At 41.4% G+C, this 15,515-nt stretch overlaps 1 protein-coding gene across 1 annotated transcript in view; it reads right to left on the bottom strand.

The window, feature by feature from the left end:
- Positions 1–6,161, bottom strand: part of itga1 (integrin, alpha 1) — a 48,066-nt gene extending 41,905 nt beyond the window's left edge. Inside the window, exon 1 of the mRNA XM_083929638.1 lies at positions 5,969–6,161. Coding sequence (XP_083785764.1) covers positions 5,969–6,014 — 46 coding nt within the window. The 5' untranslated portion in view covers positions 6,015–6,161. The remainder of the gene's footprint in view (positions 1–5,968) is intronic.
- Positions 6,162–15,515: the final 9,354 nt, after the last annotated feature.

Raw genomic sequence — 15,515 nt, 5'->3', positions numbered from 1 at the left:
ACGTCCACAGCATTTACCCCCAAAAATAACAGAGTGAAAGCTAAGTTCTGCAGAAACCATTCACAGTCACAGAGCAGAAACGCTTTGGCACAAGCATCACCTTGGCAACCCCCATGTTTCCTTTTATTTTTCTGTCACTTCCCCGTCTGCAGCGATGACAAAAGACAGGACATAATGATTTAGTGATGACTGTGGTAGAACCCAACCCGAGGGTGTTACTGACACTGACTGATATCACTAACACACATACGAGACTAGTTATTCACTTTATTTATTTGCAAATTACCCTGCAACAAGAAGCTCTGTGAGGCTGCAACGCTCAATGTAAAGAAAAACTGTAGTCTTTGCGGTGTGTTTAAGTGCAAAGTGAAGTGACGCACCAGTGTTCACTAGGTCTTTGATGTCGGTCTGGTGTCAGCTTTTTTCACTGTGAACCACAAACAATCTGCTGGTGGCACCAAAGGAAGGGTCAGGGGATAACCAAATACCGTAGGATTCGTCCTCTGGGAACTATTAATGTGTCTATTAATGTCACTGCAATCCGCGAGGTGGTTAAAGAGATACTTCATTCTGCAGCAAAGTGTTGGACTAATCGACAGACCAAGTAGAGCAGCAAATGATTTGAAATCAGTGGAGGAAAGGTCTATTTTTTTCTTTGTTCATTTATATTTTCATGTTTCTATAGCACATTCAAAAACAGCAAACAAGATCTTTTATTTGACTTTTCTTACTTTCTTCCTAATCAGAGATCTTTGGCTTGGAACTCTCTTTAGCAACCGTGGTTTAATGGTTAAAAGCACAATATAAAACCCAAACGCATCCGGTTTGATTCCAACTGGGGCCCTTTGTTGCGTCTCAAACTACTGTCTCTCGCCCCTCATATTTCCTGTTTATATCTTTACCCTACCCTGTCCAATAAAAACACAGAACAACAAAAAACAATCTTTAAACACAGCAAGCTAAATGACATGAGGGTAAAATGCACTATTGTCATCACCTTTGACCCGGTGCCAGTGAGTCCTGTTATTAACTACACCAGCTTTACCTTGAACATCTTTCACTTTGCAGTTGATGATTTCATGGTTGCCACATGCTGCAGAGACAGCAGCTACACATCTGCAGTGGTCTGAGGCAGCAGAGTATGAAACCAAGTCATGTGGGTGGCCGTTGTGGTTTCACACGCTTGGGGGTGAATCTTTGAGCCTTCCTTTTGACTATCGCAGTACTTCATGGAAATATATGCTCTTCTGCTTTGTGTTAATCCGCAGAACGCACCCTCAGTCACCTCTGCATGCACCCAAGATGCACGAGCTCGTCTTTATCTGAATGAGCCTACTGTGACACTGCCCTGACATGTACAGTGCTACTGAAAATGATTGCTAAATGAAGTTAAGCATTTAAATTAAAAGTTGACCTTCTCTAAAACAGAATACACACGTTTAATGTACAAATCATTCTTATAATTACAAATGAGATTAGCTAAGTCCTTCTTGACATTGGGTGGAATCTACTTATATACAAGGCTGCAAATGATGCTTCATCTCATTATCTTGTTTGTACTACAAAATGTCAGACCACTTTAGATATTTTTAATACTTTCAACCAATTCCCTACTTGCCAAAGGGCAGCCATGATGTCCCAAATGCGTCATTGTCATATGTGTTGTCAACAGGCCAGTGCCAGTAGATGTTAACACTTCTAATTTGAAGTGGAGCTCACTGTATGAACTCACTGACCACAGAGATTCAGTTCAATGGATCCCTGCTGGTGTTACAGAATCACTATTATCAAGCACATCTTCACCTCAAAAACTGGCACAGAACAAAACCCATCAGGATCCGTGTAACTGATCAGAAAGCGTATAGCTATACAGCGTCAATATTTGCTATTGTGAACTGTGAAATGTGTCTTCGTGTCATCACTCGCTCAATCTTAATGTTTTGTCTTTGTCTTTGAAGCCCCAGCTGCCAGAAAACGTGCCATTCTGTTTTCTTCCTATCTCAACTTTACCATGACAGGCAGCAAGTGTTACAGGTGACAGTTTATCTATTCTGCTGTTTTACAACAGCCAGCCATAGATCTGTGTCATCTCCATATTTCAGCAGTTTCCTCTCATTCAGAACTTCTGAAAACAAAAAAAGGAAAAAGTCTCCTGGCTTGAATTATCCTCTTTTCTGTTTCGAAGGCATCCAAAGAAAGAATGTGGGTATCAACAATGCTGATCTAATAATAATTAATCGCAGTTGTTGATTACTTCATGTTTACTAATGCCCCATGTCCATGCCATGGTTCAGTTAAGTGTGCCTCAAATCACTTTTGGTACCAGGAAGCTACTTTTCCCCTTTTTGTTTTCCACTCCGACTGACAGCTGGCTGAAATCTTTTTCTTTCAGTATCCAAGAGACAAACTGTCATCTCTGTTGTTTTTGGATTGTTTGAACATGTTGCAGGCTTATTAAATGGCTGCCGTTAAAATATGGCTTTAAAAGTTTATTATCATTGTATTTTTTTTAGACTGAAAACATTTGAGTCTTAAGGTTAGGACTGACACGCCTCTTTTTTCTCCTAACTCTTCCCTTTAGGAGCTACTTTTAGCCTCAGGATGTTTTGTGAATACGGCTCCTTGCCTTATATTATGTCACAGTTTTGTTTTTTTACATTAACAGCTGTATGATAACTTTATAAACACTTTATCTGATTTATCTGACCTAGATGGAAGTGCTTAGAGAACACTGTGAAAGACAGTCTGTCAGAGATTGTCACACAGTCGCACTCGAAATGTAAACCATGAGGTAAGTGTTAGTCGGTGTGCAGAGATCCTTATTTGTAGGAAGTGTGAAAACCGGCACCTCTACCACATCAGATATCGCACTTACCCCTAACCTTTACCGTCAGGCCAAACATTTATGAGAAAAACAAGCTGACAAATCTTCTTCATATCTCAGCAAAGAAGGAGTTTTGTGACTTTTCCTAGTTTTATTAAGCTCCAAAAAGTACTTGTTTAACAGGCCAGGATGTGGCTGCTGTCACGCAATTGAGCACATGATCTTCCTCTGAGAGAAAACATGATTGTGTTTGTTATCTAGAGGTTTTGACCTGATGATGGTGCTCGAAGAAAAGTCAGCGGATAACCAAAGTCATCAGGGTTCATCCTCTGTGGATGTCAAATGTCTTTACAAAGAAGTCATGTCAATCCGTCTAATAGTTGTTGAGATATTCCAGCCCAAATTCATGCGGTTGAGTGTCAGTGTTGGTAGAGGAGATGTTATGATGACAGACATGTTTCTGATAAATGCAGCCAACAGAAATCAAGACAAGGCACTTCATCTCCCTTCACACCTTCAGTTGTGATGGCATAACTTCAGACAATAGTTACACTTAACCGATTAAACAATAAGGATGCTAAAAGTGAACACATCCCAAAGAAGCAGAATACAATCATTAATTAATAATTTAAACCCATTCCAGTAAATCTGTCGGCCGCTGCCAGCAGACAGTTTATGTCAAATTAGTGCTGATTGCTGCGACCGAGGGAGGGAGCTGATTCAAAGGATAGTAGAGACAGTAGCGGAGGAGGAAGAGATATATTGCTAATGACGGAGACGGCCGAGTTCACTACTCGGGCTCGTAAATTCAATTCAGAGTATAATGTCTGAAGACTTCTATCCCTTGACCTTACTGCTTTCAATGAATGAACCTTCTACCCTGGTTGTCTACTGCAGCATGTGCTCATGAAAGTGTAGAGAAAGGACAAACTTTCAAATCTGAGATGTGAGAAACTGCAGGAGTACTCTGAGGAATGTTGAGGGATCTAAATCAGTTTGCGTTCAGCTAACCCTTCACCCCTTCTCTCCATCTTTGTCGCAGACGTAGTAACAAAGAATACTTTAAATACTTTCCTAAGAAGCATGTTGTTTTTATTCACACTTGTGACAAACCGGATCAACAGGCAGCTTCTAATGAGTCGAAGAACCATATGAACTTCAAAATGTCTTTACGGCCGTTTGTCACATCTGACGAACAAACATCTCATCATGTGTGATCTCTGTGATGCATCCAGGAGGTCTCACATGAAAAGCTTCAGCTCATATCGCTCACAAGCACAACAAAGAGAGGAGAGACTTCAAAGTCTTAAAAGGGGTTTAAATGCGTCCATGCATTAGCTGATTAATAAGACAATCGAAGGAATAGCAAATCTCTAGTTCCAGCTCCTAAATTGTGAGGATTTTATACATTTGTCTGGTTTTATATCACTGCAAACTAAACATTATATAATATTTCTTAAAGAAAAATGTTTGCTTCTTAGTTAGTCTAAAAAAGCATGGAAAGAAATGCCCATCACAGCTTCCAAGAGCCCAACATGATGTCTTTGAAGGGCTCGTTTTAACTGACATCATCTCGTCTCTGTGGAGCTGTGATGGGCATTTTAGATTCTAAATGATGAATTAATGAATTAAAAAAGCACATATTGATTCAAAGGGGGGAAATAATCATTAGTTGCAGCCCCAGTCTCAAGCATAGGTGTTAATGCTGCTCACATCCTTAGTAAGCTGGGTCACCCCCTCTCTGCCACACACTGATTGAAGCCAGATGCCCCCTCTCCTCCTCTGCAGGACCAAACTCAAACCACCTGTAGCCCCATCTCCGTTAGGAATTTATAGAGATTAAATGCTGCCACTACAATAATCACATGTGGGCCTCTGAGGCAGCAGGGGCAGCAGAGGCAGCTCCGATAGCACAACACGGGATCTCCCAGTTTGGACTCACAAACCAGATCGCCTCTACCCCTGTGTAACCCAATCGAGGTCATACAGCAACAGCTCAGACTACATGACCAGTTGGTGCAGGATGGGACATGAGACAACAGTGAGTAAACTTCACTTTCTCAATGTGGCGATTTACTGCTGATCCCTCTCCACACACACACACACACACACACACACACACGTATCTCCATCCCCATCTCTAACTCAATTCTCTAATGAACATCACAAGTCAGCGTCACATGAAAGCACAGGAATCTGAGAATTAAAGAGATACGTGCACTGTTTACTTTGCTCTCACTCTTTCTTCTTCTCTGTTTTTCCTCTCCTCCAAACTCAAGAGGGGTTGTTCGCTCAACTTTCCTGGGACTTTCCATCATGTTTGAACTATTTGGTACATGACCTAGAAGTTAATTCTCTTCTGTTGCTCTGGAGCTGAACCTGAGAGCAAAGCATCACCAGTGGGACTCCACATCACCAACGCAGATATATCCATTAGAGCCTCGCTGCCTCTGAAAGCAGGTATTCATTTCACTTTTCACCTTCTAAAAATTAAAATCTAATTATCGCTGATGATTTGGGAAAATACCCACTCCATATTCATCCAGAGATTCATTTCGGGGTTTGTTTTTTGTCATAGGGTCTGGCACAATTTCACATGACTCATGCATTGCAAAATACTCAGTTTCTGCAGAAACACGATGAAAATAAATGACGCTGCAGAAACGTTCGCTCAGAAGCAACAACACCTACTTTCCTAGTCAGTCAGTCTTGACACTGGTGCGTAAACAGTCCTGCGCAACATTCAATTAGAGCACTGTACGGTAATCTGACTGGCTGTAATGTCCCGATTATATGTGGTAATACCATGCTTCTGCTGCACGTAGAAACAATTAAGTGCTCTGCGGTTTCCCTCAGTCAGAGTAAATAACATCTGGGCAATACGGACGGAAAGTATTTAGGGGCATTTTACGAGGACACTGTGGTGCCACCACCTTTAATGGGCGCGCAGGCAACGTGAGTGACGCTCCTAATGGATGCTTTCAGTCGCTCGATCGTCAATTATGCAGGCTGCATGATCTAAGCTGCTGTCCGGCGTGTGCGTAAAGGATGCGCTGGAGACCTTGACGGGGTTGAAAAGACGCGTGTCTCTCATTGATTCATTTCACTGATGCACAATTCCTTTCAAGTTATTAGTCTACTTACCAACAACCGCCGCTGCTGTCAAAGTGAAATGACTTATCTCGAGCATCCCGGCGCACTATAGAGGTCCTGTAGCTTCAGGTTATTCCACGGACTTTTCTCTCCTCTCACGCTCGGTGTTCAGATAAACCAGAGATCCCCCAGAGAAGTCAAATCGCTAAATGACCAACGAGACTCCACAAGGCATTTCCTGTTCTGCAGCATCCAGTGTAACTGTCTGAAGTCCCGTTTCAAACTGACTCCACCACTCGGGATGAGCTCTGTTCCTCTGCGTGTCGCCTCTGCTGAGCAGAGCGGGACAGACAGAAACAGGGAGGAGGCGAGTGAGGAGGAGGAGGAGGAGGAGGAGGAGGAAGACTTCGCTCATGCACAGGACCTTTTAAGCTACGTTTGCGGGAGCTTGGTCTGCCAGTCCATGGGAAAATCTTACCAGTCAAGTTACAGCTGCATGGTGATGCCTGGAGACCAGAATACAAACCGTCAGACATTAAACAATTAGCCCAGAATATATGTGGTCTGTGACAGCTGGAACTCTTCTTAATCATTGTAAACTCAGACTTATTATAATACTATTAAAAACCTGTGATGATTGCATGCATCAGAGAGTGTTACTGGGTAAAAGTGACTCACAAATCTGGCCAAGTTATGAGTGATCCAATGTGTGAAAATGTTTTAGATGTGGAAAAAACGGTTTTCCCCTTCTAATCATAAACACATATCTGTAAGCATAACTATTTAGACCGAATAACAGAAAAACTAAAGTGAAAACATGCAAACAAATGTCAAAGAACTGTAGAGCAGATTTTCTACTCGCCCATAACATTAATAAAATTGCTCTTGTGCCCCTTTGGGACTCCACCCTCCATATAATTTCCCAGGGGTCCACTCTCATTTACCAGCTGTGGTTTTGTGTTGAAAGTTGGGGCCACTATGCTGTGTGTGAAGCCTCACCATCCGTGTTAGTGGCACCTGAAAGATGTTTTTCATCTGTCAGTTGAATAACCTCATCCAAATAGTTTCCCATATACTGGTAAAGGGTAAATGGACTTATATAGCGCCTTACTAGTCTTCTGACTACTCAAGGCGCTTTCACAGTGTTTGTCACATTCACCCATTCACACAGACATTCACACTGATGGCAGTGGACAGCTACATACCATCTAATCTAATGTAACCATTCACACCACATTTACACACCCATGCACAGCACAGGATGCAATTCGAGGTTCAGTGTCTTGCCCAAGGACACTTCGACATGTGGACCGGGGTGGAGATCGAACCGCCAATCTCTGAAATGGAGGACGACCCACTCTTTCACTGAGCCACAGTCGCCCCTGCTGTACAGTATGTCATGCACAACAAGATATTCATTCTAAGTACTTTTATGATAGAAGCGTAAATGTAAATACAGCTACAGAATTAACCACAGTTGCAGCAGAATCATTGTGAAATGTTGTTGTCAATTAAATCATCTATGGCACTGACACAAATTCAGGATTAAAGTATTAAATGTGAGTGATAGGCTATTGTTCAGCTGCTTGTTTTTAGCCAGTAGCTCAGTTATTGTACTGGAATAAAGAAGCCATTCAGGCCTGCTAATTCAGCCCCTGATGATTTCTATTGCTATAAAAAAAAAAAGCCGTGCCAATTCCAGGACCCACAGCTGGAGAGGACTCACCAAAATCCCATGAAGATTATCACATAATTATTAGAGGAAGGGTGGTGGATGAAATCCGTCTGGAGGGGGTCAGATCTCCCTGATTACAACCAACTAAGCGCAGCGTTTTCCTATAAAGTTACAGTGTCTTTCAGAGCGATGAATGATACCATGAGCAGTATTTTCACAGTCCTTGCCATGATCCTATAATAGAGCTGTAAAATGACCTAAGCGTAGACATTTTTCTCCAGTTTGGTGTTATTATAATTATCTTGAAATCGTTCACAAGTAGAACATACAAAACCTCTGATGACAGGTTTACTGGGGAGGGAAACGCTGCTATCAAACCCCTAATGGTAAGTAAGAAACCACATTGTGATGTCCTAACATCCACCCGTATTTACCTCGCAAATGTCTGACCCCTTAGCAATCACTGATTTTAGAAGAACCTTTCAAAATCTACCCTGAGAATTTCTGAAACAGCTGCCTTTGCCATTACAATTGCAATCAGCCAGTGGTGGAAATACCGAAAAACTCTTTAAAAGGTGCTAAATGCAGGTATACAGTATAATACAACATTTCTTGATCATTCATTGATGCTCATGCTCATCAAGGTTTAACATTACAGTTGTTGTCACCTGTGACCAAAGGTTACTTCATTGTTTTCTGAATGTGAATACACGGTTGCCTTGTGCTGTATCCAGTTGAGTTTCAGTTTAAAATAGAGGTATATTATAGTGTTAGCTGCTTAGTGTAATTTATGCCTTGAACAAAAAAAAAAGAGTCCTCCACATAGACGACAACATGGGCTATATTGTTTGTCCGTGGCCCTCTTGAACAACACATGCAGTGTAAGTGTTTTCTGATCAGACGACATTGTTTCTGAAGTGACAAACTTACGGTTTTGGTTATGTTTGGGTAGAAAGACAATTATCCGGGTCACAATCAGTACTCTGTTAAGGTTAGGGACCTTCTGCGTCATAGTTACAATAATAAACACATTGCCGGAGTCGTGCTTTTAAAAAGAAAAACAAGATTGCCTGTCCGTTGGAAACAAAAACGAACCGCGGTCTGCCGTGTTTAAGGTCCATGTTTTGTTGACCCATCCATCCTCCCCGGCCTCCTCTCTACACAGACTTTGTCGCTCCATACATTGTTGAATAAAACTCTGTTTTGGCCGCAATTCAATCACCTGGCATCCACTGGTGTAAACATCTGCTTTAACACCCTAGGGATCACTTAGCAACTACCATCTAGAAACTACAATTACAGAGATCGTCTTGTATTATTGTCTGCTGTTTGTTTTCCTTTTTTGAATTTACTTTCAACCTTATTTTATATGTTGTTGCTTTTTACCTTGAAATGTTCTTGCGTATTGGTCACATGCGATGTCAGACAGTCATTACGAGACTGTCAGCACACACACAAATACACACACACACCTGCAAACATGATATGTATTCAGTTCTTCAATCACTGAGCAGCAGCATCGACATATCCTTTCCCATTTCTGCGTGTAAATATTATGATTGTTATATACACAAAGTGCTACAACCATGAAGATCATTTCATCAGCTAGCATGCAGAAGCTACTTACTATACACACACAGAGTTCCAGCCTTCCTCATTATATAACAATGCACACTTTAAATGTACACAAAGACACTCATCTGTATCAGACAGGATCTCAGGAACTCCCTGTGAGTCCTTCCTGTCTTCAGCCCTGCAGATATCTGACTGAGACGCAGGAAGACCCTGATTAGTTACCATGTACGTTTTCACTGCAACACACCCTTCCCCACCCATCTTCCCCCTTCCTCATCCTCTTATACACCTCGGCCCTCTCGTATGCCTTTTCTTCTCATTGTAACAATGTATAGAGTGTAGAAATGTTATGCATGTTTTCATTTTTGACCCCTACACAGTTTCCTTCCCTGTCTACGCCCCCCTGAATTTCATCCTGACATACAATATTCCTCTATTAGCCATGGAAGTCTATTCTAATGTGTTTTGCTTCTCTCTGCCCCTTTAACTGTCTGTTTACATGCCATCAGGAAGAGGGCATTAGGAGCGTACAAGATGCAAGGCTCTCAGGGTCTCTAATGACCCAAAAGCATCTTCATTCAATGTTAAATATACTTTCTTTAAACAGATATTCAAAAAACATTCATATCCTCTTATCATTGTAGCCTTTCTGAGCTGCTTTTTGTGGTGTACAGCACGATTGTAATGTAGACAAACTGTGTATCCCAGACCAAGTAAATCCCTTTAAGTGAAGGGAATTAGCTGGGTTCATACAGTCTGACAGACGACCCTACTCTCCCAGTAACAACCACCCCTACTCACTCCCAGTGAAAGCTATTTACAGTGAGCATCTAAAGAATCTGTAATGTACACAAGAGGATGGTGCTTGTGTGTAAAGGTAGATGACAGCTCACAGTAAACATATACTATGTATGGTATTCTCTGTCACTGCATTGGATTCTCATTCAATAACTGGAAATGTGAGACTATATTTAACCAATATCTGTTAGAGCTCCGGTAATTTACTTCCATCAAGTCGGGGGCTCACAAGCGACAGATGGATCTAATGACAATGTGGTTTGAGCAATGTTGTGTATGCTGCTGGATGTGGACAGTAAACGGGCAGATATTAGCTAACACTTGCCATAACAACTTTAAAAGATGTTGTCTTTGCTGTGTTTACGACTTGACCCCAAGTGGCAAAAAAATCTATTAATGCAGCTTTAAAATATAGAATAGTCAAAATTTAAGCTGCAGGAAGTGAGATAACCGAAACAACCCAGTCGACAGAATAAAATGTTGGTATTGTACCTTTCTGCAAACCACAAATACGTTGAATCTCAACGTTTCTAAACCGTTGCGACCTAATGTCATTCATTATTTGTCACATACGGACGCTTTGTCAGGACCACCTACCACAGGGTAGTGATGCTCCATGGTCGCAGTTGTGAAATCCAATAAAAACTTGGTTTTGGAAAAGAATGTGGTTTGGGTTAAAATGAGTGTTACGTAACTTAAGTTTTACTTTCACACGGGATACAAACGGGACATGAACCATGGTCCCCTGGATGAATGTTGGTGTGTTTGACCTTCCCCCTAAGCAGATCTTGGGGCTTGTTATACTGACTTCTGGAGCACTCACTCTGAATGTGTCTTATTGACAAGGATGGTTTTACACCAGAGTCAGTAGAGAGTCCAGTATGTCTCATTAAAACAGCGCTTAATATGTTTCACAACGTATAAATGGTTTGCAGAAACGTACAATGCCAACACTTTTTCTGGGGACAGGGGTGTTCAAAAACGGTGCACCGCATATTACCCTTATTTCAACCTTTAATTACCTTTAATACAACATTTTCAATATAATGTGTATAAATATATATACACACACACACAGGTATATTTTTTTTTGTACACCCGTCCTGTGTGGTAAATACTCGTGTCTGTTTTACTCCACAGGGCCAGTTTGAACACAGGTTTTCTGTTGTGAATTTGTCCTCCCCAAGCTCAAGCTGAGATAACCCTGATTAGACGTTGTTTTCACAGACTTAACAAAGCTCCTCCAGAGCCGCAGAACATATACAACTGATTTCACAGGCTTTACGTAGTAAATCAACTCACATTCATGTGGAAAATCGATGGAATTCCTTCTAAAAAATAACCTTGTTACACCGTCAAGATCCAAATGAATGTCATTTGATGAAACTTATACATCTTCTTCTTATTTGTTTTGGTTTTTTTTTTACAAATCAGACCTGATTCTCCTCGACAGTGTAGTAATTGTGAATAAAGAGGAAGTTTATTTCCTATTGACATCCAAAGACAACAGCTGTATTCATAAAAGGACAAAGAGCAGCTCATTGCTATATAAGGACATGTTGGCTCTGTACTGTTGTAGAGTATGCCTAAGTTTGACTTTTGCTTCTGTTTTTTAATCACCAACAGCGCAGGCATTGAATGTGTGACATAAAACTACTTTGTCACGGTTGTGCTGCATGACTGTGAAGCCTTGTTGGCAGTACGGGTGGTTGTTTGCGAGCGTGACTTAGCAATACCACTGGGGATGAACTTCAGGGGGAAAAAAGAACTGTCAGCTCAGTGTGAAAGAAAGCAGATCCATCCTCACTGATTCCTCTTTGATGAGAACAGCATCTGACTATGTTTTAAACTCGGACATTAACCAGACCAAGGAGAGCTAATGGGAATAACTAGAGTTTAAGCCCCCATATAGTCCGAACTCTTATTCATGATCCTTTCTTTTATTTATTCTTTTATACTAATGAAAGTTTGGACAGACGTCAATAAACGGGAAATAATAATAAATCTCTTTTTTATACCCTTCTTCTTCTTCTTCTTCTTCTTCTCCTTCTCCTTCTTCTTCTTCTTCTTCTTCTTCTTCTTCGCCAAAAATGCAACTTTAACCCCTTTCTTTTTTCCTTCTAATTCAGACTCTGATGCCTGCATGGGAGCATGTGAGTAGAAATTAGCACACTATCTTCAAAGGCACCCTCCGATCCCCCCTGGGCAGGCGAAAACAACAATCTGACACATGCTGACAGCAATTAGAGACCTCTTCAATCTCCTCCTTTTTCTGAGGATCTAGCTCCCCTTGCTGTGTTGCTGACAGGACCTGGAGCTTCACTTCACTCTGCAGAGGGTCTGCACAGGGTCCCGACCCTTTGACTCTGTCAACACTGAGTCCGTGTCAGTTACAGCATGGCCACTGGCTCTCCCACAGACACCCTGGGCACCTCTGCCCTCCATAACAACAGTGGTGAAGTCGTCTTCTCCGCTGAGTGGAGTCATGCATAACATTGAAATTCTCTAGCTTTTTTTTTACATTCATCCTTGCCTAAAAAACTAATGACATTCACATTAGCCTCAGTGCTAATTAGCAAATGCTAACACCCTTATTGAAGATGGTGACTTAACCTTCTTAACATCAGCATGTTATCATTTTCATCGTGAGCTTGTTAGCATGCTGACGTTAACATTTAGCTCAAAGCAAGAGTCGCTGTTTCTCAATCTGCGTTCTTGTCTGTACTTGTGTTCTCGTGGACTTGTGAAACGTCATCAGTCGCAGCCCAAGTACTGTTCCAATTCAATAGTCCGCATCTCGCCAAGTACGCTCCAAATGCCCGGATGGGACTTGCTCCGCCTATTTTATCGAGGATGCATCGGAGGTGACAGTCAGTTATTGAGTTCAGACAGCCAGGTATCCCAAAATGCATTTCAACCTAACATCAGTGAAAATGGGGCAAGAGACAGCACACAACTTTGAGTTATAATTTTGGAAATACTACTGTATTTGTGTCAGGAAAAGCAGATTTAAGATTTTTTTAAGGCGAGAATCTAGTTGTTTAAACTTTGAATCATCTGTGGTCAATGTATCAAGACAGAGTCTATTTTAAAAATTGCTTCGACGTTTTCGGAGATGTGAGGTCCTGGGGTAACCCTGACCACCAAGACGAGCTGAGATGGTGACGCCATCAAGTTCGCTGCTGCTCCAATTACAGAACGTCCGGACTGTGTTCTCCCATCCTCCGGAGTCTGGACTCCTAGTCAAACTTGCCAAGTTTGAACTACTAAGTCCACAAGTCCAAACTTGGCGTACTTGGTATTGAGAAACTGCTTGTGCCTACGTAGAGCCTCACAGAGCTGCGAGCTTGTCTGTAGACTCTTGTTTCTTCCTGTGCCCTCTAACAACAGTAAGAAGCATTGTTGTGGAAATAGAGTCAAAAGTTGGAAGCCATTATGTTTCTGGGGTTTTGCTATGTATGAGTGTGACTGCCTAACAATGACAGGAATGTGACTTCTGTCAAAGTCTGTCCCCAGACCCTGGTGTCAGTACACAGGAAGTTTGGTGGGGCTTCACTCAGTGGAATATTGTTTAAAGAATGAGAGGTCTGCAGTCACGCCGATTCTCACTTCAAAGTTACAGCCTGTAACCTCTGATACTGTCAGAATCTGCTGTTTAAATGCTATAACGATTTTTCTCTTTTGTCCCTGTAGACAGGCATGTATCGATAGGCATGTAGACATGTGCACACACACAGTTGTTTCCAGCATGTGGCATCACATTCCTGGCATGTCACACAGGCATTGTGATTGGAGGATATCATATTCTGTACTCTGTGTATCATATTTCAGTAATTACTTGGTGTGTCATCTGAAATGACAGCATGGTAGACATCGGAGGAGACGTAGGTGAGAGTTGTTGATTGCTAAACTTAAGTTCACAATTTAGCGCAAGACAGAGGCAAGACAGAGTTCTGCATGGTGCAACTTTTTTGAATTTTGAATAAACTGACCATTGACACCCCCACCCCCCGGCAATGACCTTTCAGGAAGTAGACAGTGGGTTTACAGTAGTCTGCCGTGGTCTACCCACCACCTTTCCGAACTCGCCACGATTTATAAAATAGAGACAAAGCTCAATCTATGTTTCAGAAACCACACAAAGAACTCAGTATCGTAGTGAAATATCACATGTCAGTTACAGTGTTTTACAAATATAGAGAGGGTGTTTGCACAAACGCCATGGAAGAAGCAAAACTTTTCATGGAGGACATTTTGACTTGTCACATAGGTGTAGTTATTAGTAACACCGATACATGAGTTATCTACTGACAACATGTATTGTGATTAGGTTTTGAAAAACTTCCAGGAATTTTCAAAGATAGAAACTTTCCATGGGAATTAACGGAAATTTATGGGAATAAATGGAAATAAACCTGGAATTTACTAAATTGAAGGTTTGCCCCTTAACAGGGATTTTTAAATGTAGTTGGGGAAAATATATTTTAGCATAATCTTGACTAGAACAACCAGATTTCATGCAAGAACACTTGAGAATATCTATGCTATTCCTCAATCACATGCACATAGCACATTGCTGACTGCACTGGGTTTTAGGCCACATTTTTGAGCGTGTAGTCTTAGAAATTTCTGAATATTTGCAAAATTCCCCATCTTAACTTCCGATGGAAAATGTCTGTACGGTTTCCTGAAATCCGCCTCTTGCAACCCTGATTGTGATAAATATTGCATGGCGAGGTTGTAGGCAATACCCAACCCTAGAAGGGACAATAAGGACTGGAAGAAAAATTACAGCGGACAATAAATGGTGAAATGTACATATGGTCATGTAGGTATTTTTTTTAAACAGACAAGTTTCAGTTCACCCTTCAGACCCAGCAGCTTCCTGACCAAACAAATAAGATTTACCTGATTACACAGCTCCTGAGCAACCATCCAAGGGGAGACACTGGCTCCAAAATCATCTCTTACGTCTTTAAATTGGCTCATTTACTTCTAATCATTTAGTGAACCAACTCCCTTATTATGTGTTTTGTAGGTGGAAAAATTATACAAGAAGGCTAAACGAAAAATGCAGTTTTACTCACAATATCATATGGTTTACATGTGGTACTTTATGTTACCCAACAGTAAGTTAATGGTATTTTCCCTCATATGGTTTCAGTGTAATATTATAGCGACTGTTTAAATTGTATGAGGTATGCTCCTGACTTCCATTACTTCGCCAGCTCAGATGTGTTTACCAGTTGGCTGTCACAGGTGGTAAAGCTGAACACTGTCAGTGAAATATTCATCACACACACACTCCAGGAATACTACACCATATGCAGCAGTAAAGAACAGTGAACAAGAGATTTTTTTACTGTCTGAGTAAAACATCCTGCAGGGTATCGGCCAAAAGTGACAGTTCACAGTGATTAAACTGGAGGCCACAGGGCTTTAACTCTGCTGCCAGTTTACTTTTTGTCCATGCATACTAATGTCATAACTGTGAGGAAGTTTAATGCTGACAGGTTGTAGTTTTGGTCACTTTGACAGGTCTCCTGTGGT

Source organism: Echiichthys vipera (genome assembly GCF_963691815.1).
Source record: "Echiichthys vipera genome assembly, chromosome: 16".
In the NCBI taxonomy this organism is placed as follows: Eukaryota; Metazoa; Chordata; class Actinopteri; order Perciformes; family Trachinidae; genus Echiichthys; species Echiichthys vipera.
Note: the sequence above shows the minus strand (reverse complement) of the source record. Positions and strands in the feature narration are given on the sequence as shown.